Here is a 25,169-nt window from a genome sequence, read left to right as displayed (position 1 = left end):
CATAAAATAGGAGCGAAAGGGGAGTGGAGTTTGCAGGAGACCATTAGTTCGCTTCATTGGTTCGTGACTCTCTGAGGCTCCTTGCCAAGCTTTGCAGAGATCAGCCTGGCAGCTCTCCAAGCCAGAGAAGGTCTGTGACCGTTAATCCTCCCTGGAAAGACTTGAGAACTGATGAAGCTTCTTGGATGAAGGGTGAAACGTCTTCTTCTTCCTCAAGGAAAAAAAAATGGTCCAGTTGCCTTTTGAAAAAGCATTTTACGACAGTTGCAAAGGGGTGTCAGGTGATCCCCTTTTGCGACCTTCTGACGAGCAAAGTCAAGGGGGAAGTCAGATTCACTTAACAACCATGTCACTAGGTTAACAACAGCAGTGATTCACCTAACAATGGTGGCAAGAAAGGTCGTAAAACGCGGGCAAAATTCACTAAGCAACTGTCTTGCTTAGGAACGGAAACGTTGGGCTCAGTTGCAGTCGTAAATCGAGGACTACCTCTACTGCAAGAAGGCAGTGGCAAACCACTTCAGTACAGTTGCCAAGAAAACTACATGGATGCACAGGGAGTCCTCGCCTTACGACCGCAATTGAGACCCAACATTCCTGTCCTTTAAGTGAGACATTGGTTAAGTGGCCCTGTTTTATGACCTTTCTTGCCTCCGCTGTTAAATGAAGCCCTGCAGTTGATATGTTAGTCACCTGATTATTAAGTGAATTTGGCTTCCCTATTGATTTTGGTTATCGGAAGGTCGCAAAAAGGGATCGCATGGCCCTGGGACACTGCAACCGTCATAAATATGAGTCAGTTGCCAAGCATCTGAATTTTGATCACATGACTAAGGAGATGCTGCAATGGTCATAAGTGTGAAAAGCGATCATAAATCCCTTCCTTCAGTGCCGTTATAACTTTTAATGGTCACTTGTTGCCTATATGCAAAGGAAAGGAATATCTTTTAAATCGACACAATTTAATCCTGAATTTTAAAGATAAGCAGATCTACCTGGATGCATTTCGTTTTGCATCCAATACTTTTGCTTTGCATTAAAGAGTTTTGTAGCCAATATTTTTTGCTTTGTAGCCAATATCCTTTGTATCAAATGCTTCTGTTTGGGAATCAAACACTTTTCTTTTGCAATAAATGCTTTGATACAGTTTCCTTCAAAATCACACCAGCAGTTAAACGGGGCTGGTTTTTCAAGCCCATTCCAGCATCTGAATAGAATAGAATAGAATAGAATAGAATAGAATAGAATAGAATAGAATAGAATAGAATAGAATAGAATAGAATAGAATAGAATAGAATAACAGAGTTGGAAGGGATTTTGGAGGTCTTCTAGTCCAACACCCTGCCTAGGCAGGAAACCCTGTACCATTTCAGATAAATGGTTATCCAACATCATCTTTAAAACTTCCAGTGTTGGGGCATTCACAACTTCTGGAGCCAAGTTGTTCCAATGATTAATTGTTCTCACTATCAGGAAATTCATCCTCAGTTCTAAGTTGCTTCTCTCCTTGATTAGTTTCCACCCATTGCTTCTTGTCCTGCCCTCAGGTGCTTTGGAGAATATTGACTCCCTCTTCTTTGTGGCAACCCCCGAGATATTGGAAGACTGCTATCATGTCTCCCCTAGTCCTTCTTTTCATTAAACTAAACATACCCAGTTCCTGCAACCGTTCTTCAAATGTTTTAGCCTCCAGTCCCCTAATCCTCTTTGTTGCTCTTCTCTGCACTCTTTCCAGAGTCTCCACATCTTTTCTACATCAATGAGAGCAAAACTGAATGCAGTATTCCAAGTGTGGCCTTAGCAAGGCATTATAAAGTGGTATTAACCCTTCACGTGATCTTGATTCCATCCCTCTGTTGATGCAGCCTAGAACTGTGTTGGCTTTTTTGGCAGCTGCTGCACACGGCTGGCTCCTATTGAAATGGTTGTCCACTAGGACTCCAAGATCCCTCTCACAGTTACTACTACTGAGCAAGGTATCACCTATATTGTACCTGTGCATTTTGTTTTTCTTGCCTAAATGTAAAATCTTACTTTTTTCACCATTGAATTTCATTTTGTTAGATAGCGCCCAATGTTCAAGACTGTCATCTGAGCTTTGATCACACTATCAAAGTTTCAACGGTCATAAGTGTGGGAAATGGTCCCAAGTTCCTTTTCCCGCAGTGCTGTTGTAACTTTGAAACTGTCACTAACAGTTGTAAGCCAAGGACTACCTGTAGTTAGGAACTTAATTTTAAAAAGCACACACACACACACACACACACACACACAACCCAAGAGTTTATGAGTGAACCAGCTAGGATGACAACATGAGAGACGTGTCCCAGAAGGAATGATATAAGGAGCCAAACCTTCCGCATCATATCCTTCGATGTGCAATTTCGAAGCATGGACCTCCTGATTTCCCCTGCCAGGTCATGTAATGCGCTCAGCTGGTCATGCCTAAAAAGGAAGCGCTCCAGAAAGGGTGCCCGTTTCAACCACAAAAGCTTCGTCATTTGTGCACAGAGGGAAGTGACGCAGCGCACACCCATCGTGTATGTTCCGAGCAACCATAAACAACTGTGTAGAAAGAGGACCATAAGGATGATTTGGTCATCGGAAATTCTACCTCCAGGTTTTTCCTCGGTTGGAAACATCTGCAAATATGGGCATCTTCTCTTATTATTCCTCCTGTTCTGTATCCCATTGCAAACCACAGCCAGACCAAAAGGATAGCTAGAAGGATCTATTCGGATCGAAAATGCCAACTGGGTAGGGGAAAAGAAACCCCTAATGCCCAGACGTATAATGAGAAGTCGACTGCAAAAAGATTGCAAATATATAACATTGTTTTCAGATGTCCCTATGGCCAGCAGGATTTGAAGCTCCGATTAAGGGAAATGTTGCATTTATTTCTACTAATTAAAAAAAAAAAAGTATAAAGTCGTTTTGTAGAAAGACGTCTCAAATAACTCGGCCTCAAATATTAAATGTGAGCAAATGAGAAATTATTTAGTGTGGTTATTAAGCAGCAGGTCACAAGCAGCATAATATCTAGCATTGATCTTTAGGTCAGGAAGAACAAATGATGTTATACAATACAGGTAGTCCTAGAGTAGAGTAGAGTAGAGTAGAGTAGAACAGAACAGAACAGAACAGAATAGAAAGGGACCTTGGAGGTCTTCTAGTCCAGCTCAAGCAGGAGACCCCATACCATTTCAGACAAGTGGCCATCCAATCTCTTCTTAAAAACTTCCAGTGTTGGGGCATTCACAACTTCTGGAAGCAACTTCTGTTCCACTGATTAATTGTTCTCACTGTCAGGAAATTTCTCCTCAGTTCCAAATTGCTTCTCTCCTTGATTAGTTTCCACCCATTGCTTCTTGTCCTGCCTTCAGGTGCTTTGGAGAATAGCTTGACTCCCTCTTCTTTGGGGCAGCCCCTGAGATATTGGAAGACTGCTATCAGTCTTGTCTCCCCCTAGTCCTTCTTTTCTCTAGATTAGCCCAGCCCAAATGAGCCATGGGGGCGCAGTCGTTAGAGTGCAGTACTGCAGGCCAGTTCTGCTGACTGCCGGCTGCTTGCAATTTGGCAGTTCGATTCTCACCAGACTCAAGGTTCACTGTGCCTTCCATCCTTCCAAGGTCGGTAAAACGAGGACCCAGATTGTTGGGGGAAATAGGCTTTCTCTGTAAACCGCTTAGAGAGAGCACTGTAAAGCAAAATGAAGCGGTATATAAGTCTAAGTGCTATTGTCATTGCTATTACAATGGAGAAGTTTGCAAATAATGATCCCAGGACCTTAGGATGCTACAACCATCTTAAGTACATGCTGATTGCCAAGTGCATGAATTTTTATTATGTGACCGTGAGGATGCTAGTGAGATGGTTGTAAGTGTGAGGACTGGCTATAAGAAACTCTTTTCAGTGCCATTGTAACTTCAAGCAGTTGAATAGTTGTAAACCAAGGACCATCTCTATATTGTAACCTTTCTCAAACCAACCTCTCATCCCTATTAAGCTTTAAAGTAAATATATTTGCTTAACCTGATACAAATAATTGACAAAACTATCAACAATCATAGGGACACAGGGACTCAGTGGCTAAGATGCGGAGCTTGTCAGTCAGAAAGGTCGGCAGTTCAGCGGTTCAAATCCCTAGTGCCACGTAACAGAGTGAGCTCCCGTGACTTGTCCCAGCTTCTGCCAACCTAGAAGTTCGAAATCACGTAAAAAATGCAAGTAGAAAAATAGGAACCACCTTTGGTGGGAAGGGAACAGCGTTCCGTGCGCCTTCGGCATTGAGTCATGCCAGCCACATGACTACGGAGATGTCTTCGGACAGCGCTGGCTCTTTGGCTTTGAAACGGAGATGAGCACTGCCCCCTAGAGTCAGGAACGACTAGCACTGTATATGGGAGGGGAACCTTTACCTTAACTATAAACAATCAGCAGACTCAGTCAATGCTAGAAGTTACAGATCAAATTAAAATATAATTCTATAGGTAAGAAAACCCACATTTTGGAAAATATTTCTTCTGAGTTATTCTTTTTAAGGCCTCATGTCACACCCACCTAGATGTGACAACCGGTTCAGAAAGGAGCATGTCCTCAGTTGCTCAATTTGGTTCCTCTAAAAATAGACATCTGGAGATCAAAATAGAGATGAAAAATACTTCCCATCTTCTTTCCTAATTTGTGAAATATCGGTGCAAAAGGTTCACTTTGAATTCACTTAGAATTCAAAGCTGCTGATTCTCTTTCATAATTAATCAGAGCCTTTAAGGGATTCTTCACATGTTCTATCAACCGGGGGGACGGGGACGGGGGGGGGGACTAAATTCATGTAATAATTTTTTTTCACTTCCGTTATTGTGGGGAAAATAGGAAGAGGATGTTGTGTTGTATATGCTTGCCGCCTTGAGTTATTTGTAAAAATAATAAAGGTTATAACATAGAATAGAGAATAGAATGGAATAGAATAAAATGGAATGGAGTAGAATAGAATAGAATAGAATAGAATAGAATAGAATAGAATAGAATAGAATAGACTAGAATTCATTATTGGCCAAGTGTGATTGGACACACAAGGAATTTGTCTTTGGTACAGATGCTCTCAGTGTACATAAAAAGACAAGATACATTCGTCACGAATCATAAGACACAGCACTTAATGATAGTCATAGATTGCAAATAAGCAATCAGGAAACAATCAATATCAATATAAATCGTAAGGATGCAAGCAACAAAGTTACGGTCCTGCAGTCATAAGTGTGAGGAGATGGGTGATAGGAGCGATGAGAAGACTAATAGTAATAATAATGCAGACTTAGTGAATAGTTTGACAGTGGTGAGGGAATTCTTTCTTTAGCAGAATGATGGCATTGGGGAAAAAACTGTCTTTGTGTCTAGTTGTTGTGGTGTGCAGTGCTGTATAAGTGTCGTTTTGAGGGTAATAGTTGAAACAATTTATGCCCAGGATGTGAGGGGTCTGTAGATATTTTCACAGTCCTCTTTTTGACTCGTGTAGTGTGCAGGTCCTCAATGGAAGTCAGGTTGGTAGTAATTATTTTTTTCTGCAGTTCTGATTTCTGATTATCCTCTGAAGTCTGTGTCTGTCTTGTTGAGTTGCAGAATCAAACCAGACAGTCAAGTAAGAAAGTAAGTAAATAAGTAAGTAAATACATAAAATAAGGGATGCTAAGATGTAGACTTATCCACTGGCCAATTGCCATCTATCTGGGTGGAAATAGAATTTAACCCAATGGACTTCCCACCGACGAAAATTCAGCTTGTGTTTGCCTATTCAGAGAAGCAGTTTAAAAATGTCTATGAGTAGCATATTAATTTTCAGAATACTGTAAACATCCCATGACCTTCAGCACCACTTATCTAAACACTATTGTATTAAGAATCTGGTGACAGAGATCAAAAGACAATAGTCTACGCAGACACTTTTGCAATAATTAGATTAGGACTTATCTGCATGCAGCCATATGGGTCCAGCCTATTTTTCTTTTTCTCCAGTTTGCCTAATTTCCCAAGGGAATAAATGAACTTGAGAAAACCTGAAGGATTGCCGTCCTTTGAGAAGGTCTCTTGCTCAGGGTTTAGAATAGAATAGGACAGGATAGAATAAGGACTAGAATAAGGAATGGACTGGACTGGACTGGACTGGACTAGAATAGAATAGAATAGAATAGAATAGAATAGAATAGAATAGAATAGAATAGAATAGAATAGAATAGAATTCTTTATTGGCCAAATGTGATTGGACACACAAGCAATTTGTCAACCTCTTGAGGAATGTATCTTGTCTTTTTATGTACACTGAGAGCGTATGTACCAGAGGTGGTATTCAGCAGGTTCTGACCAGTTCTGGAGAACCGGTAGCAGAAATTTTAAGTAATTCGGAGAACCCCTAAATACCACCTCTGACTGCCCCCCCCCCTATTCTCTGCCTCCCGAATTCCAGCTGATCGGGAGGAAATGGGGATTTTGCAGTATCCTTCCCCTGTCACGCCCACCTAGCCATGCCACGCCCACCAAGCCACGCCCACCGGTAGTAAAAGTTTTTGAATCCCACCACTGAATTATGCACCCAAGACAAATTCCTTGGGTGTCCAATCACACTTGGCCAATAAAGAAATCTATTCTAGTGCATTGCAAAAACGAAAGAGGAAAATTAAATTGCATTGCACTGAAAAGCTAATTAAATCTGGGAGGAGGACATACCCAACCCTTGACTCATCCTTGCGTTCCCATTCCAAAAACGCCTACCTCCTGGTTTTCTTTTTCAGCCCCTCCCCTGATTTGCAAAAGCAAGGAACTGAATCGGCCTCCCAGACTAAAGATGCCCCCGGTAGCTTCGTTAAGGGAAAAAAGGACCACAGGCAGGAATGCTGCTCTAGCCCTCGCTTTCTATGGCCACCATCTCTTCCCCGAATCGCTCTCATTCATTTCAAAGCCCGGTTAGGACCATAGAGAGGAGAGCGCTAGAAGGGCCCGCGAGGGATGTGGGATAGAAGCGGGCTCGGGAGAGCGAATTCTTCGCCCTCCTTCCGCATTTCTGGGCCCAGCTGCAGACGGAGCGACGGCTCGGGGCCAAGGCCAAGGTAAGGGGATGCTCGCCCCGGCTTGCTCGCCTTTCCCGGGGTGGACAAGCGACGGGATTGCCGTCAATGCACAGGAGCAAGGCTGCCAGGACTGCAAAATCAGTGGGTCTGTTTGGTGGATGGGTGTGTACCGCATTTGTGAGTGTCAGGGGCAGATATCAGGGGGTGGGCGTGCAAGAATGCAAAGGGGGAAGATTGCACCAGGCGTCCCCTGTTGCATTGAGCATCCTTGGAGAAGGCTATTGACTTGCCGTCTTTGCCAAAGAAAGGAACTTTTATTCATTTTATTGATTGGTTGGTTGCTTGGTTTAAAATTAGGGAGACCCCAAAGGTCTTTCTTCTTTTTCCCCCAGAGGCAACTGGGCTGTCTGGCTTTTTTTTCTTGGAAAGACCTCTTGCGCTTCCCATCCCACAAGCTTCTTCTGGAGCTGGTTAGAATTAATTCGGTGGTTGGATTAGAAAATCTGATTAGGCGAATTAATCTGATTGTTTTCAGAAGAATCATGGAATCCAGTTATCTACTTATACTCGCTACTACTCTTGTTTAAGTAATTGTAGCCTTCATGTGACATCTGCCCATATTGGCTTAGTTTTAAAGCTAGTGGACGCCAACTCTGTGAGGAATCCTGACAGGACAGGACAGGACAGGACAGGACAGGACAGAAATTAGGATAGGATAGAGTAGGAATTAGAATAGAAATAGAATTAGAATTGAATATAGAATAGAGTGGAATGGAATGGAATATAGAATAGATTAGGAATTAGAATAGAATGGAATATATAGAATAGAATATAGAATAAGGATTATAAATAGAATAGAGAATAGAATAGAATAGAATGGAATGGAGTAGAATAGAATAGAATGGAATGGAGTAGAATAGAATAGAATAGAATAGAATAGAATAGAATAGAATAGAATAGAATTCTTTATTGGCCAAGTATGATTGGGCATAGAAGGAATTTGTCTTTGGTGCAGATGCTCTCAGTGTACATAAAAGAAAAGATACATTCGTCACAAATCATAAGGAACAACACTCTGAAACAGTATAGGGTTTCCTGCCCAGGCAGGGGGTTGGACTAGAAGACCTCCAAGGTCCCTTCCAACTCTACTATTGTATTGTATTATTGTATTGTAATGATAGTCATAGGGTACAAATAAGCTATCAAATCATACTAGGACACAATCAATATAAATCGTAAGGATACAAGCCACAAAGTTACAGTCCTGCAGTCATAAGTGGGAGGAGATGGGTGATAGGAACGATGAGAAGATTAATAGTAATAGTAATGCAGACTTAGTAAATAGTTTGACAGTGTTGAGGGTATTGTTTAGCAGAGTGATGGCCTTTAGAAAAAAAACTGTTCTTGTGTCTAGTTGTCTTAGTGTGCAGTGCTCTATAGTGTCGTTTTGAGAATAGGCATTGAAACAATTTATTATATATAAATTCTTTATAAACCATTTGTAAACAATTAATGGTATGAATAAATGGTATATATAGGGCCTCCTGCTTGAACAGGGGGTTGGACTAGAAGACCTCCAAATTCCCTTCCAACTCTGTTATTCTGTTAATGTCCATAGGCCCCTAATACCAGAAACATCTGAACCATAGAGCACCTTTTTGTAAGTTCCCAAATAAAACACAAAGAAACAAGAAGCCGAAAGCAAACAATAGTTTTGATTCTGGCCTTTTCCATGGGAGCCAGTTCAAAGCCCCTGAGTCTTAGCTCCATCATTTGCAGGGCTAATGCCATTTGATGTGGAAAAACCAAATGAAGGCATTTTAAGGACGGGCCAATCAGAATACTGGATTACCTCTTACCATGCAAACACAAATTACTCATTACCGAAAATTAATGCTTTTGAAGTACGGCTGTCCTGCTAGCTATTCCGAATTTTGGCACCTTCTTAATTTTCCCCTCTCCTTCACTTTTCCTCACCAGCTCCCGATCTATGCTCCGTTTTGCAATTCCAAAAGCATTTAAGGAATGCCACATCCGTTCAGGACTTCCTGCTTCAGTCCCCGCCCAATTCTAAACTTTACGATAGGCAGCCTTTAAAGGTTTTTTTTGCAGCTCTTTGTCAAAGAAGTGAATCTTGGATTTTTGCAGGGGTCCTTGCCCGTGTTTGAGAAATAACTTTAAATCAAAAGGGACTGATATTTTCTTCTGCCTTGCCTTTAATGGTGCCCCCCTTCCAGTTTTCTATAAAAATGTCTGGTTTGGACATTAAGATAAAGCTGTTGAACTTAGGCAACCAAATTCCAACTTGGGGTCTGCTTTGGCCTCCTGGTGGGGGGCTTTGGGCGAAGGCTGGAGAGAAGCGCCGCTGGTGGCAAAGAGCCAGAGGGCCTCGTTCCAGTGGGACTGCATCATGGCCTGGAACTGGCTGACCATCTCAGCCCACTGAGCCTCCAGGCGCTGGTACCTGGCCTTGCACCCCCGCAGGTCTTCCCTCTGTTTGGAGTGCCTATGCTCGTAGTCCTCATGAGGTGCTTCTGCTGAGCCTCCTTCTCCGTAAGAATTTGAACTGAGTCAGTTGTTTTCCCAACTCTTTCTTGTGGTGGCTAGCTCCAACGACTGCTTCCTATTGGGGCCCTAAGGAGTCTGGGCAGGCAGGTGAGGAGTGGCTGGGAGGGGAAGTGAGGGGCGAGTAGAGGCTGGCGAGGCACCCCTCGATGTGAGTGACATAGAGTTGGCCATGCCCACCCAGTCACATGACCATCTAGCCACGCCTACCCAGTTGGACATTAGGCAGATCATATAAATGGTCCGTGGGATTTTAAATTATGAATTTAGTGATCCCCGAGATCCGAAAGGTTGGTGACCCCTGCTTTAAGGGATGCAAGACATTATCTAGTGACTCCTGCAATAACAGGCATCATTTTTCCTAAGTCTCTTTGCTACTAAACTTGGGTTTGAAAATTGTATTAGTTTTTCAGAATGTAAAATATATAATGGAAATGAACATAATGGGGAACTAAGGGAAGAAAAAGGGAGAAGGGGAAAGTGTAGGGGCGAAAAAGGGGAGGGAAGCATTGACCTTCGACTCCCTTTAGCACAGTAGAAGACAATAGCATTACAACCTCAGCTCTTTACTTTTATACAATAATATGAATTAACATAAATATAAATCCCGGTTGTTGCAAGGGTCATAAACTCGGAAGGCGCATTAATAAAATCCTTGCGAAAAATGGTGGATCAAAAAAATATGAAAAATAAAAAGAGCTCTTCCGCTTTGTTTTAGAGTAGAGACAAAAATCAGATGTTGCTAAACTACAAATCTTATTGTCTAGCCAGATGTAGCTGATGAGATAAGAGGTGCTGGGAATTGTAGTTTCAGCAGCATCTGGAAAGTTCCGGGCTCTCCGCCCTGTCCAAGAACATTCACTGGAAATGTTTTGACTACAACCATATTCTTGCTCAATTCATTGTTCAAAAAGAAACCTGAGTCTTGTTACAAAATCTACAACAGAACCTACAATTTACAACAGTGTTGTAAATATTTGAGTTGCTGGCGGAAGGGCTCTTCAGCAGCTAATAACAGGGTGCCCAACCAAATATGAAGTCCTGTTTCTGAGACGGGCAGCCATAAACGTTCTTTGGCATAATATTTTTTCAAAGATTCGGTAGCTGTACTTTTTGGTTCCTGAAATTTTTCTTTGGACTGCAGAGGTAACCTGAAACATCATTTTCAGTCTCCGGGTTTTTAGATTTCGCTAAGGTACAACGAGGGATGCGGTGGCTCAGTGGCTAAGACGCTGAGCTTGTCGATTAGAAAGGTCAGCAGTTCAGTGGTTCGAATCCCTAGCGCCGCATAACGGAGTGAGCTCCCGTTCCTTGTCCCAGCTTCTGCCAATCTAGCAGTTCAAAAGCATGTAAAAATGCAAGTAGAGAAATAAGAACCACCTTTGGTGGGAAGGGAACAGCGTTCCGTGCGCCTTCGACGTTGAGTAATTCCAACCACATGACCATGGAGACATCTTTGGACAGCATTGGCTCTTCGGCTTTGAAACGGAGATGAGCACCGCCCCCTAGAGTTGGGAACAACTAGCACATATATGCGGGGGGAACCTTTACCTTTAGTTTTTAGGATTCAGGTTTAAGCCAAGAAAATATGCCTAAATCTCACACTTTCCCTTTACCATACCTTAAGGTACAACGAAGGAGTTGGATCACATCATGTCTTATGGAAAAGATGGGTTTGAAAGACTGGACGGGGGGTGGGGGTGGAAATGAGACAGAAATAAACCATGGTTTATTTTGATGCCTGCTTTTTCCCTCAGTCCACACGGCATTTGACCGAGGTATCTTTTTTAATGCCGAGATCTTGAACACTTTATATAATATTTCATTTTGCTGCGGTCAGAGAGGGAAATCCTCAAATGCCAGCTGGTATATTTTTTTTTTTTTATTTTTTGGTATCCTGGAGTTACAAAGGAAATGAGTTGGCTTCCTTCCTGCAGGAGGCCACCATCTCATACTGGGATTCTGGCATGACAGCATCTTCCAGGGGGCTCAAGTTGAGCTGAATAAGACAGGCTTCCCTTGATCTTTGACATTTTTTAAGTCTCTTAACACTCAAAACGCTGTTCTGCCAAAGTCCGGATGTCTCTTGGTACAAGACATAAAGTTCAGGAGTCATCTTTGGAAAGCTGGTCAAGTTACATAAAGTAAAAATAGGTCCTTTTCCAATTGGGAGTTATGAAACAAACTATAAGCAAACCATAGAATAGAATAATGTAACAGAGTTGGAAGGGACCTTGGAACAGGGGTCCCCAATCCTTTGGACTTCAGGGACCACTAAATTCATAATTTTAAATCCCGCGGACCACTAATAGGAATCTGCCTAATGACTGGCTGGGTAGGCGTGGCTAGGCGGTCATGTGACTGGGTGGGCGTGGCCAATTTGATGTCACTCCCGTCGAGGGGCGCCTCGCCAGCCTCTGTTCGCCCCTCCCCTCCCAGCCACTCCTCACCTGCCCGCCCGGGCTCCTTAGGGCCCCAACCGGAAGCAGTTGCTGGAGCTAAGCAGCCACCAGGAGAAAGAGTTGGCAAAACAGCTCAGTTCAAATTGGATCTGGCTGAGGAGGAGTCTCAGCAGAAGCACCTCACTGAGGACTACGAGCAGAGGGTTTCCAAGCAGAGGGAAGACCTGCGGAAGTGCAAGGCCAGGTACCGGCACCTGGAGGCTCAACGGGCTGAGATGGTCAGCCAGTTCCAAGCCATGTTGCAGTCCCACTGGAACGAGGCCCTCTGGCTCTTCGCCACCAGCAGCTCTTCCTTCCAGCCTGAATATTGCAATGTATGGCTATGAAGGTTGGACCATAAGGAAGGCTGAGCGACAAAGAATGGAGGCCTTTGAACTCTGGTGCTGGAGAAGACTCCTGCGAGTCCCTTGGCCTGCAAGGCCATCCAACTGGTCAGTCCTAGAGGAGATCAACCCTGACTGCTCTTTAGAAGGCCAGATCCTGAAGAGGAAACTCAAAGACTTTGGCCACCTAAGGAGAAGGAAGGACTCCCTGGGGAAGAGCCTCATGCTGGGAACGATGGAGGGCAAAAGAAGAAGAAGGGGACGGCAGAGAAGGAGATAGCTGGATGGAGTCACCGAAGCAGTCGGTGTGAGCTTCAATGGACTCCAGAGGATGGTAGAGGACAGGAAGGCCTGGAGGAACGTGGTCCATGGGGTTGCGATGGGTTGGACATGACTTCGCAACTAGCAACAACAAAAGCTGAATATGGAGACATAATAGATTCCTTCCCATTCGTAATGAATATTACTTAAGTATCAGAGAAAGTTAAAACAAAAACTTGTACTTTTCTCGCTGGTCTTTTTGGACCAAAAGATTTCTTTAATTAAATTACAAATATTTTACTACAACTCACAGTGCTGAGTTGTCAGGACTTTTAGAGGCAAAAGGCTTCGGGTTGGCTACCATTCAGAGCTTAAGAGCAAATCTGATTTAACGATCCAGCTGACCTCCGGGAAAAATATCTGGGAATGAATCCAAAGACTACTGAAAGCTGTTGTTTCTTCAGCTGCGGTGTTTTGCTTCCTTTGTGTTTGTATGTGGGTGGTGGTCAGGGATAAGCGACAATTGAAAATGTGTTGCTGCTAAAATAATTGTCTTAATCGATCCAAAGATGCTGGAATGGGTTTGAAAAATAAGCCCCCTTTAATTGCTACTTTGATTTTTAAGGAAACTGTAGGAAAACCTTTATTTATTATTAAGAGGAGTGTTTGATACAAAAATGTAAGCGTTGGATACAAAAGTATTGGCTACAAAGCCAAAATATTGGATACAACAATGTTAGAATGGAATAAAATGAAATAGAATGGAATAGAAGAGAATAGAAGAGAGAATAGAATAGAATTCTTTATTGGCCAAGTGTGATTGGACACACAAGGAATTTGCCTTTGGTGCACAGGCTCTCAGCGTACATAAAAGAAAGGATACATTCATCATGAATCATAAGGTGCAACACTTAATGAGAGTCATAGGTACAAATAAGCAATCAAATCATACGAGGAAACAATATAAATCGTAAGGATTCAAGCAGCAAGGTTAGAGTCCTGCAATCATAAATGGGAGGAGATGGGTGATAGGAACGATGAGAAGACTAATAGTAATAGTAATGCAGCCTTAGTGAATAGTTTGACAGTGTTGAAGGAATTATTTGTTTAGCAGAGTGATGGCCTTCTGGTTGTTCTGGTGTGCATACAGGCTTTGTTTGATGCAAAGCAAAAGTATTTGATGCAAAATTTGATGCCTCAAAGAGTAGAGTCCCATTATTGACCTGTTTCGCCCTTAAAACTCAGGGTTAAGCTCTGCTCACTTAAAGGATATTCCTTTCCTTTCCATAGAGGTAATCCTCGACTTACAAGAGTTCCATTTGGTGACAGTTCAGAGTTACAGTGGCAAAAATGCCATGAAAAAAAGTGACTGTTTTTCACACTTACGACCATTGCAGCATTTCCGGGGTCACCATGCTTGGCCACTGGCTCATATTTATGACGGTTGCAGCATCCCCATGTGATCGAAATCCATGGCAACTGGCATGGAGGTTGTGGCCTGCCAGTGGATCTGGCAGCAGATTCAGACAATGAGGAGGTTGGGGAGGAAGATGGGCCAGTCCTGGAGTCTGGGGAAGGCTCTGATGAGGGCTCTGTGTCGGAGGCAGAGATGGGGCCAGGGACATCTGACAGTTATCAGCTGCCTTCGGAATCGGACATCAGTGAGGCAGAAGAACAGCTGGAGCCTGTTCCCAGTGTGCGCATGCGCAGAGCTGCCAGACGAAGGGAGCAGCTAAAGAACAGGGGGCGACTTGGGAGTAAGGCCACAGGTGGATGCTGAATCCCCCCCCCCCAGAGGAAATAAAATAGGATCAAAAGGAGAGGGGAGTTTGCAGGAGAACAATCAGTTCAATTCATTTGTTCAATTCTCTGTGTCGGAAGGCGTGTGTGTAAATGACTCATGACTCGCACTGCTTGGCAATGGGGGAAGCTGAAAAAAAAATAGTGCAAAATACACCCCATTAACCGTTTTCCTGGAGTGCAAGCAGTTCCCTGACCTGTTGGGTTTCTCTCCCCCCCACCCCAACGCCTCCCTCTGCAGCTTTGGGTTGCATCCTGCCTGCAACAGGAAAGCATCTGTATTGAGCCTCGCAGGTGTCTTTCTATAGGTCACTTCCTGCCTTTCAGGCTGTGGGGGGCGGGTGACAAAACCCCGCAGCGCTGACATGTCTTGTGCCTTTCCTCTTCAGCGGCTGTCGCTAGTCTAAATAAAGGAACCATTCGTTTCGTATAAAAACCCAGGCACGTCCACACACCAACCGTCGCAAACCTGCATCCAAAATTAGCATTTGCTTGACCACCCCCGCCCCTTCCCTCGGATCCTCGTGTCCCCCCCCCCCACTTCGTTTGAAAGAGATTTCGGTGCCCCTGATTTGAATTTTTGCAAGCCGGGATTCAAAAAAAAAAAAAAAAAAAAAGAAAGAAAGAAAGAAAAGAAGAAAAAACAAGTTACGACTAGCTGCTTAGCGGCCGTTTGAAGTTCTGATGCAGGAGTGTCGAACTGGATTTCTTCAACAGCCGGATCAGCAATGTAGTTTTCCGCTGTTGTGGGGTGGGGGGAAACGGGACAGACTCCTCCTGCAGGGCCAGTGGTGAAATTCATGTTTTTTTTACTACCGGTTCTGCGGGCATGGCTTGGTGGGCATGGCAGGTGAAGGATGTTGCAAAATCCCCATTCCCTCCCGATCAGCTGGGACTCGAGAGGCAGAAAATAGATCCGGGCGGGGCCAGCCAGAAGTGGTATTTTCCGGTTCTCCAAAGTACTCAAAATTTCCGTTACCGGTTCTCCAGAACCGGTCAGAACCTGCTGAATTTCACCCCTGTCGCAAACCTTGTGTTTGCCACCCCTATTCTGACAGATCTCCCTGTGACTACTTAGGATGTGGGTTTGAAGTTCTCACAGTTGGGGCATATTTTGCTATAAGCTAGTATTTTGGTTACTGGCAAACATACCCATTGCGCACAGTGGATTTTCTTAACGTCGAACAATTGTGGCACTCATTTAATTACCGCCCATATTCGTTTAATGACTGCTCTGAAAAAGGTTGTAAAACCAGGCACTGTCACGCAGTGACTTGTTTAATGACTAGCAGAACTTACGCCCATAATTCCGGTAACAATGAGCAGGGGGCTGGACTAGAAGACCTCCATGGTCCCTTCCAGTTCTGTTCTATTCTATTCCATTCCATTCCATTCTTTCATTTTTCTTTTCTTTTCTTTTCTTTTCTTTTCTTTTCTTTTCTTTTCTTTTCTTTTCTTTTCTTTTCTTTTCTTTTCTTTTCTTTTCTTTTCTTTTCTTTTCTTTTCTTTTCTTGATAGTCCGATCAGTAAAGTAGGATTAAAGGTTTTAAAACAAGCTGGGATATGTCAGTGAAGGTTGTCGTCCTTGCTTTGCTTCTTAAAAATTAGAACAATCACGTTTTTAATCAACAGGAAACCAATCTGAATTGGTTTCTTTTTACTCTTGCTATGCAGGAGATATGGGATGTGGTGGCTCCGTGGCTAAGACACTGAGCTTTTTGATCAGAAAGATCAGCAGTTCGAATCCCTAGTGCCGCGTAACGGAGTGAGCTCCCGTGACTTGTCCCAGCTTCTGCCAACCTAGCAGTTCGAAAGCACGTAAAAAATGCAAGTAGACAAATAGGGACCACCTTTGGTGGGAAGGGAACAGCGTTTCATGTGCTTTTGGCATTTAGTCATGCCAGCCACATGACCACGGAGACGTCTTTGGACAGCGCTGGCTCTTCGGCTTTGAAACGGAGATGATCACCGCCCCCTAGAGTCGGGAATGACTAGGGGTTATCTCTTTTATATAGTTTATTTAGTTGCCAATTGCACAGTTTAGTTTTAGTTTACTTTATTGTCATTTCACCTTGTACAACGAAATTAAATGCCATCTTCAGTGCACATTGTAACTATAAAAATAAAACACAAACACACATCCTTCACATTCTATACAATTGAATTGAAAACCCCTGATATTGCATTCATATTGCACTTTACAGTAGAATTCAATATAGTGACTGCTCTGGGATAGAAGCTGTTTTTCAGCCTGTTTGTCTTTGTTTTTACTGTCCTGTACCGGCTGCCGGATGGTAATAATTAAAAAAAAAAAAAAACACAACAGAAAGGATGCCCAGGATGAGATGGATCTTTAAGGATGTTTTGAGCTTCCTTAAGGCAGCAGGAGCTATAAAGCTCTTCCAAAGAGGGGAGAGGGCAACCCGTGATCCTCTGGGCAATGTCGTTGACCCTCCGGAGCGATGTCCTAACTGCCCCTGTGCAATTGGCAACCCAGACACCGGCGCAGTAAGTTAAAATACTCCCTATGGTGCAGCAGAAGATTGTATGGCTTATAAAACAGAATTGTATGATTCTCTGCAAATGAACTCAACCACCTTCTGCTCAAATGGATTAAGTAATTCACATTCTGTGTGTAGCTAGCCGCCGCGGTGTACCAAAAAGTGTTCAATTTGTACTTTGTTACTAAACATAAACATGACTCATTCACTGGAATACACTCTCTTGGGCAGGGTAGAATGAAAAAAAAACTTAAAATATTTGTCATTTAATGATGTATTCCATGTGACTCACCCCTGAATACGTAGCCTTTTTAAAATACCTCACTTTTATTTGAGTTCAGGAAAATTGACATTCAGTGTATATGAATATCTTTGTCTCTCTGGATCCCAGCATCATACAATGGAAAGACTAATGAATAGGATTCGGATTTAGCGTCTAAATGTTCTGTATTTTTTTCCCCCCTGCAGGCTTTAGAAATTTGGTGCACAGGAAAATGTCTCAGTCTGCTGAAAAAGTAAAGGTGAGTTAAAACTTGGGACATAGCCCATCGAAACAATTCTTAGCTTTCAATGTTTTATTTGGGGTTTTTAAGGGTTTTAAAGGCTGCATTTTGCAATCTCTTTGGGGCGGGAAGTAGGGAAAAGAACAGCGGGAATAAATTTTAGAGAATCGTTGTTGTTTCAATAAATAACCCACTTTAATAACTTGAAATCATGCAGATTTACTGGTTCTACTCTGCTTGTTTTCTTTTGAACAGACTGAAGGAGGGGGGGATAGAAAATTATCCGTAAATGTCTGAATCCATTGTAGAAAACAGTGGATAACAAGTGGGATATGAACCTTTAGTGTAATATTGGCTGAATATCCTGCTTTCTCCCTCTTCCACAGCTCAACACTTTAATCATAATTTCTCAGTGTGAGTTTCCAAGCCAAAGGATAGTTAACAAAAGATTTTTCTTGGAAAAACAAAAACAAAGCCATAAAAGACGGCGATCATCCTGCGGCATTCTGGACAGTCTTCCAAGGGCAGCCCCATGTAGAGTGTATTGCAGTAGTCAAGCCATGAGGTGATTAGGGCTACTTACAATTGGATGCTTCTCAATTAAAAAAAACAAACACCTGTTGTGTTAAGCCCTCATCATATACTCATTAAATATAAATGGCTTTATTATTTTTTTAAAAAAAAAACGATTTTTCTTGGTTTTCTCCACTGTTATCTGGCGAGTAAAACACGAGTAAAACATGAAGTATGCTGTGGATGATGGTGGCTGCTCAGCCAATCCAGTTTGATTTTTAAGCGGGTTTGGGGGAATAGAAAGTTGAGATCTCACAGCAGGGTGAAGCTAAATGCTTTTCCAAACTTTTTACCTCAGATTCTCAAGAAGCAGTAAGAAAGAGGAAGTAAAGCTAGCCCCCTACTTCCTTGCAGTGGGAGTCCACGGGGACTCTGCATGGGTCTTACAAAGAGATCTTCTCCTCAACCATGTTCCTCATCCTCTCCCACCAGCCAGGAAAAGGAAACAGGAAATACATGGTTTCTGTTGTAATTTGGGTCTGGAGTATTGTTCAACCGTGGCGGCTTTAAGAGGTTGTGGACTTCAGCTCCCAGAATCCCCCAGCCAGCATAGTCACACGCGAAGTCCACCCCTCTTAAAATCGCTATGATTGATTAATAAGTAGAACGTTGTAGCTGCTTATAGAATGTTTTTGTTTTTAAAATGTTTATTCGTTAACAGATAACCCATCATGACAATAATAATGAAATAATAACTCTAACTGGTAAAAACAATTTGGATATAAACTATAATATGGGACCTGGGGGAAAAGATTTACTAATTTTATTAATATTTTTTTTTGTTTAGATTTTGTTATAAAGATGTAATCTCTCCTGGGTACATATAACTTCTAGTGATAAATTTTTGTCTAGATTTATTATAATATAAATATAAATGATTCCAGACAAAAGCACGTTTAAACAAATATAGTTAAATGAGAATGATGGTATATTGATGGTATAAAGATTTTTGATTTAAAATGTACAATTCAATATGAATGAAATATAAAGAATGATTGTAGTAACGCACGAAATTTATTTGTAACCAATCGACTTGCTTTCTGGAAGATGTAATGAAGAATGTTTTTGTGTGAAAAAAAATAAAAAATAAAAATAAAGTCGCCATGATGGAGGAACCCTGCTCTAAAGGCATGGCTGAGCGTGCTAATTGTCCTTATATGTGAAAATATCTGTGAAAATATCTACAGATATTCTCACGTTCTGAACCATGTTGTTTCAAACTTCTACCCTGAAAACGACACTATAGGGCACTGTACACCCAAACAACTAGACACAAGGACAGTGTTTCCCCCATGCCATCTCTCTGTGAAACAACTAATTCCCCAAACACTGCCAAACCATTTACTAAGACTGTATTACAATTCTTCTCATTTTTCCTACGACCTATCTCCTTTTCTATTTACGACTATAATTTTGTCGCTTGTATCTTTACGGTTTAGACTGTTTTGTTTTGTTCCCTAGTACGATTTATGTTGATTCTAGCACTAAGTGTTGTATCTTATGATTTTGATGAATGTATTTTTATGCTGACTATAATCGTGATGTATCACTTTTATTAGCTTTAATGGGCAATGAGAGCTTCTGCACCGGACAAATTCCTTGTGTGTCCAATCACACTTGGCCAATAAAGAATTCTAGTCTAGTCTAGTCTGGTCTATCGGTAGTCTAGCCTAGTCTAATGTCCCTCTTTTAAGAAGCTGCTCTCAAGCTTGCAACTTTCCAACATTGGTGCGTTTTCATGAATTCTGCCTCCAATTTGCTACTTTCATTCTTGATTTCTCATTCCAGTTTTCTGATTCGGCTGGCTATGTGGGGTTTGCCAATCTCCCCAACCAGGTCCACCGGAAATCAGTCAAGAAAGGGTTTGAATTCACCCTCATGGTTGTCGGTATGTGGATTTGATTTTCCATATCATGCACGATTATTTAACATTTAAATCATGGAGGGGGAGAGGGAGATGTTCTATTAAGATATCGCCTGTTGTGCCTTAAAATGGCTTCTACCGTACTGCCGTAAAATGGCTTCTACTGTGCAGCATAGTGGAGTTGCCATGTTAACGGCTTCAGAGTACTCCACAAGGGGCCTCCCTCTGGTAAAGGGGAAACCCAACATGAGAAATTACTCTTGGTCCGGGATTATTTTTGACAACAAATGTATGGATTAGAATAAATAAATACCCAAGCAACGCCGGGTTATCAGCTAGTTTCTAACTAAAGAAGAAAGAATTCTCAAGTCAGAGGAGAAAATGGGGCTGTCCTCTTCTGTTCGGGCTGTTTTTCCAGCAAGATTCATTCTCGACGGCTTCTGCTTTTCAGAGTAGCGCAGAAGCTTATAGAAAAATGTTTGTACATCCGTCAGTTTGACAAGAACGTCCAAAGGAGATGTGTCCCAAGAGGGACATATTACTTTTGCTCATTCCTTCCTGTTCTAGAGAAATGACTCAAATCTTTTAGGGTCAAAAGCAGTGCATCGAAATGGCAATGTGACAAAAGAAGCCACTGAGTTCGCAGTCCTGTTTACGGCACAGGATTTAGGAAGGAGGGGATTTAGAAAAAGGATTTCGGTGGTATGATTCTGACTTCACCCTTCCTCTACCTGTTCTGACCTAGGCTTCCCAAAAGCACGACTCCTCGTCTCGATAAAACCCGTTTTATTGAGTTTAAAGTGAGCAAAGTCCCGGCCAACAGTCTTTCATGAGATTTCACAACGACAGACCTTTGTCAGGCTTGGAGAGCTGCCAGGCTGATATCTTCCAAACTCCACGCTGTAGCAGCAATTCCTTGGCCAGAAGTCAGGAACAGATCTTCACCCTAATGGATTAAACTAATTGCCTCCTGCAAACTCCACTCCCCTTTCGCTCCTCTTTATTCCCTCTGGGAGGGGCCATTCTCTGTCCACCTGTGGCTTTACTCCCAAGTCAACCCCTGTTCTTTAGCTGTTCCCTTCGTCTGGCAATTCTGCGCATGTGCACACTGGGAACAGGCTCCAGCTGTTCCTCTGCCTCACTGATCTCTGCCTCCGAAGGCAGCTGATAATTGGCATACGGCCCTGGCCCCCTCTCTGCGTCCGACACAGAGCCCTCATCAGAGCCTTCCCCAGACTCCAGGACTGGCCCATCTTCCTCCCCAACCTCCTCACTGTCCGAATCTGCTGCCAGATCCGCTGACGTCCCACAACCCTACCTTAGCCTTCTTCCACGATGCATTCCACGAGGAATAAGTGGCAATTATTTCTGAAATAATTGTGGTACAAATAGTCCTTGACTTACAGCAGTCCATTTAGTGACCATTCCAAGTTCCAACGGCATTGAAAAAAGTGACTTTGAACACTTTTCACACTTATAACATCCCAAAAGTCAGTGATCAAAATTCTTACGCTTGGCAAGTGGTTCATGTTTATGACGGTTGCAGATGGTCCCGGGGGTTATGGGATCCCCTTTTGCAACCTTCTGACCAGCAATAGGTCAATGGGAAAGCCAGATTCGCTTAACAGCCCTGTTGCTAACTTAACAGCTGCGGTGATTCACCAAACAGCTGTGGCAAGAAAGGTTGTAAAATGGGGCAAAGCTCCGTTTGCCCCATGTCTCACTTAGCAACAGAAATTCTGGGCTCAGTTGTGGCCATAAGTCGAAGAATACCTGTATTTCCGAGAAATCTGTGGACCAGATTTAAAATGTGAACAAAAGCCTGCATTTCTCGTTAGTTGCAAAGTTGTGTTTGACCCATTGCGACCCCATGGACAATGTTCCTCCAGGCCTTCCTGTCCTCTACCATCCTCTGGAGTCCATTGAGGCTCACGACGACTGCTTCGGTGACTCCATCCAGCCACTTCCTTCTCTGCCGTCCCCTTCTTCTTTTGCCCTCCATCGTTCCCAGCATGAGGCTCTTCTCCAGGGAGTCCTTCCTTCTCATTAGGTGGCCTTTGAGTTTCTTTTTCAGGATCTGGCCTTCTAAAGAGCAGTCAGTGTTGATCTCCTCTAGGGCTGACCGGTTGGATGGCCTTGCAGTCCAAGGGACTCAATGCAGGAGTCTTCTCCAGCAACAGAGTTCAAATGCATTTGTAGGTTACTTTTAAAAGACTAACGTAATAAGACCTTTTGATAATGCTGTCTTAAAAAACAAGGGGGGGGGGGGAAAGGGAAATTTGATCATTTGACAAATCTGCTGCTTACATGGAATGGTAGAAAAAATATCCCAGGGATTAAATATTCCTCTTGTTTAACAGGAGAATCCGGTTTGGGCAAATCCACTTTAATTAACAGTTTATTCCTGACGGATCTGTATCCTGAACGTTACATCCCTGGAGCTGGAGGTAATTTGGGGTGTTTTTTTTTCTTTTCTTTTCTAAATCAACATTTCTCAATCTCAGGAATTTTAAAGATATCTGGGATTCATCTCCTGGAAGTATGTGGCTGGGGAATTCTGGGAGTTGAATGCTTTAAAATTGCCAAGATTGAGAAACACCATTCGAATAGAGTAGGGTAGGGTAGAGTAGGATGGGATAGGATAGGATAGAAACAGAGAATAGAATAGAAAATAGAATAGAACGGAATAGAAATAGGAATAGAATAGGACTAGGAATAGAATCGGAACAGAGAATAAAATAGAGAATAGAAAATAGAGTAGAAGATGGAATAGGAATAGCATAGCATAGATAGCATAGCATAGTGTAGAATTGGAACAGAGAATAAAATAGAGAATAGAAAATAGAATAGAAGATGGAATAGGAATAGCATAGCATAGATAGCATAGCATAGTGTAGAATTGGAACAGAGAATAGAATAGAGAATAGAAAATAGAATAGAACAGAAGATAGAATAGGAATAAGAATAGCATAGCATAGAATCGGAACAGAGAATAGAATAGAGAATAGAAAATAGAATAGAACAGAAGATAGAATAGGAATAAGAATAGCATAGCATAGGAACAGAGAATAGAATAGAAAATAGAATAGAAAAGATAAAATAGGAAGAGAAGATAGAATAGAAATAAGAATAGGAATAGGAATAGCATAGCATAGATAGCATAGCATAGTGTAGAATTGGAACAGAGAATAGAATAGAGAATAGAAAATAGAATAGAACAGAAGATAGAATAGGAATGAGAATAGCATAGCATAGGAACAGAGAATAGAATAGAAAATAGAATAGAAAAGAAGATAAAATAGGAAGAGAATAGAATAGAAATAAGAATAGGAATAGGAATGGAATGGAATAGAATAACGGAGTTGGAAGGGACCTTGGAGGTCTTCTAATCCAGCCCATTCCAAACAATTTCATATGATTCCAGTTTCACCTTCCTTTCTTTAAACTGAAAGGGCCAACCCCCAACCTTGCTGAGGTCCCAAGTCCCCTTTGGTAGCCTTTCCAACCAGCGCTCCCAACCGTGGCCACTTCTAGGTGTGCGGCCCTTTTAAACCCCCCAGAATTCTTAACAAAGAACCATGCAGAACTAGGCAGTTCTGGGGTTGAACATCTATGGAGCTCCTCAATCCTCCAGGCCACGGTTGTCCCCCACCCAAAGGTGCTTTTTCAAAAGGCAACTGGACTTTGGCGGTTTAACATTTCCCCTCTCTCTCTTTCTCCAATAGAAAAGATCGAAAGGACAGTTCAGATCGAAGCATCGACTGTCGAAATTGAAGAGCGAGGGGTCAAGCTACGTTTGACCGTCGTGGACACTCCGGGCTACGGAGATGCCATCAACAGCCAGAACTGGTAAGTGGTTGCTCTGGTTTCCCAAAAAAATAAAATAAAATTGACCTATCTCTGGGCTTCCTTGTGCCATTCTCCGCTCTGCCCATCCTTCCAATGACGTCACCTTCTCGTTGCCGGTAAATCTCGCTTGACCCTTCCCTTTGAATCTCTGAATGGCTGGACCTCGGCCATTGTGTTGTCAGAAGAATTTCCTGTTGATTGTATTCCGCTGCTTGTGTTTATTCTTTGGAAAGGTTTCTTGAAGTTCTGCAGATCTGAAAATTCTGCTTTTCTTTTTTTGTGTGGGGAGCGGGGGGAGAGGTCTGGGAGCAAGACGCTAAACATTGGGTGGGAGGAACAAGGCGTTCTAAGGCCCAGCGTTACGTCGTGCGGTTGAACTTGCTACAGAGAATTCAAAGGATTGTAGAAACAATCGTTTATTTAAAATTAAAAATAAAAAACAACCCTGTCTGCTGGAGTCTTCCTTTTCCTTTCTCTCCCCAACCAATAGGAAGGCGGCGTCTTTTTTCTATTCATCACCTTACAAGGTTTCTCACGGCATTGAGGATGAGGCAGGAACCAATCTGGGTCGGCCGCGAGTGTTCTCAGCGGCACGAAACCTAGTCCTCGTCCCGAGAAACCCCTTTTATTTCATTGACAGTCAATTCCTCTCCAGCAAAGTCTTTCCTCTCACACAGTCTTTCAAGATAGTTCACAATTACCGACCTTTTATCAGGCTTGGAGAGTGGCCAGGCCGAGATCTTTCACACTCCACCGCAATTCTTGGCAAGAATGCAAGGATGAACTAATGGCCTCCTGCAAACTCCACTCCCCTGTTGCTCCCCTTTTATTTCCTCTGGGAGGGGCCATTCATCTTCCACCTGTGGTTTTACTCCCAAGCTGACCCTTGTTCCTTAGCTGTTCCCTTCGTCTGGCAACTCTGCGCATGCGCACAGTGGGAAGATGAACTTCCTGTTTCGGGCGTCCTCATGCACACTGGTCAGCTGGTCTTTGCATGTGCCTGCGCGCCAGAAACCGGAAGATCATCTTCCCGATGCGCATGTGTGCACCGGCCAACTGCTCTTCCAGTTTCCGGCACTCCCAAGCATATGAAAACCAGCTGGAACCCCGAAGAGCAATGGACAACGGATCGTGTGCCTGGAGAGATGGCTCTGCATGCCGCTTCTGGCACCCCTGCCATAGGTTCGCCATCACGAATATATCCCATAAACTGTCCTTTGAGGCACCCAAGAGCCTCGGACTTTGTTTTCTATGGGTGCATTACTTGGAAGACTGACAGACAGACTGTATGTGCCATCATTCGTTTAGAATGAATTGCCCATTCATAAAAAAAGTATCTCTCTTGCAAAGCGGTTGTGAGCATAAATGTGTCTCCCGAACTTCCTGTTGGCTAGGAAGAGTTAATCT

General features: G+C 42.9%; 1 protein-coding gene across 1 annotated transcript in view; it reads left to right on the top strand.

The window, feature by feature from the left end:
- Positions 1-6,951: 6,951 nt before the first annotated feature.
- The window catches only part of LOC309399206 (septin-2), a 44,135-nt gene continuing 25,917 nt past the window's right edge, over positions 6,952-25,169 (top strand). The window contains exons 1-5 of the mRNA XM_081966803.1: positions 6,952-7,100; positions 17,442-17,494; positions 19,838-19,937; positions 22,274-22,360; positions 23,639-23,762. Coding sequence (XP_081822929.1) covers positions 17,468-17,494; positions 19,838-19,937; positions 22,274-22,360; positions 23,639-23,762 — 338 coding nt within the window. The 5' untranslated portion in view covers positions 6,952-7,100; positions 17,442-17,467. The remainder of the gene's footprint in view (positions 7,101-17,441; positions 17,495-19,837; positions 19,938-22,273; positions 22,361-23,638; positions 23,763-25,169) is intronic.

The sequence above is a fragment of the Natrix helvetica genome (assembly GCF_964273705.1).
Source record: "Natrix helvetica genome assembly, chromosome: 14".
NCBI classification, from domain to species: Eukaryota; Metazoa; Chordata; class Lepidosauria; order Squamata; family Natricidae; genus Natrix; species Natrix helvetica.
Note: the sequence above shows the minus strand (reverse complement) of the source record. Positions and strands in the feature narration are given on the sequence as shown.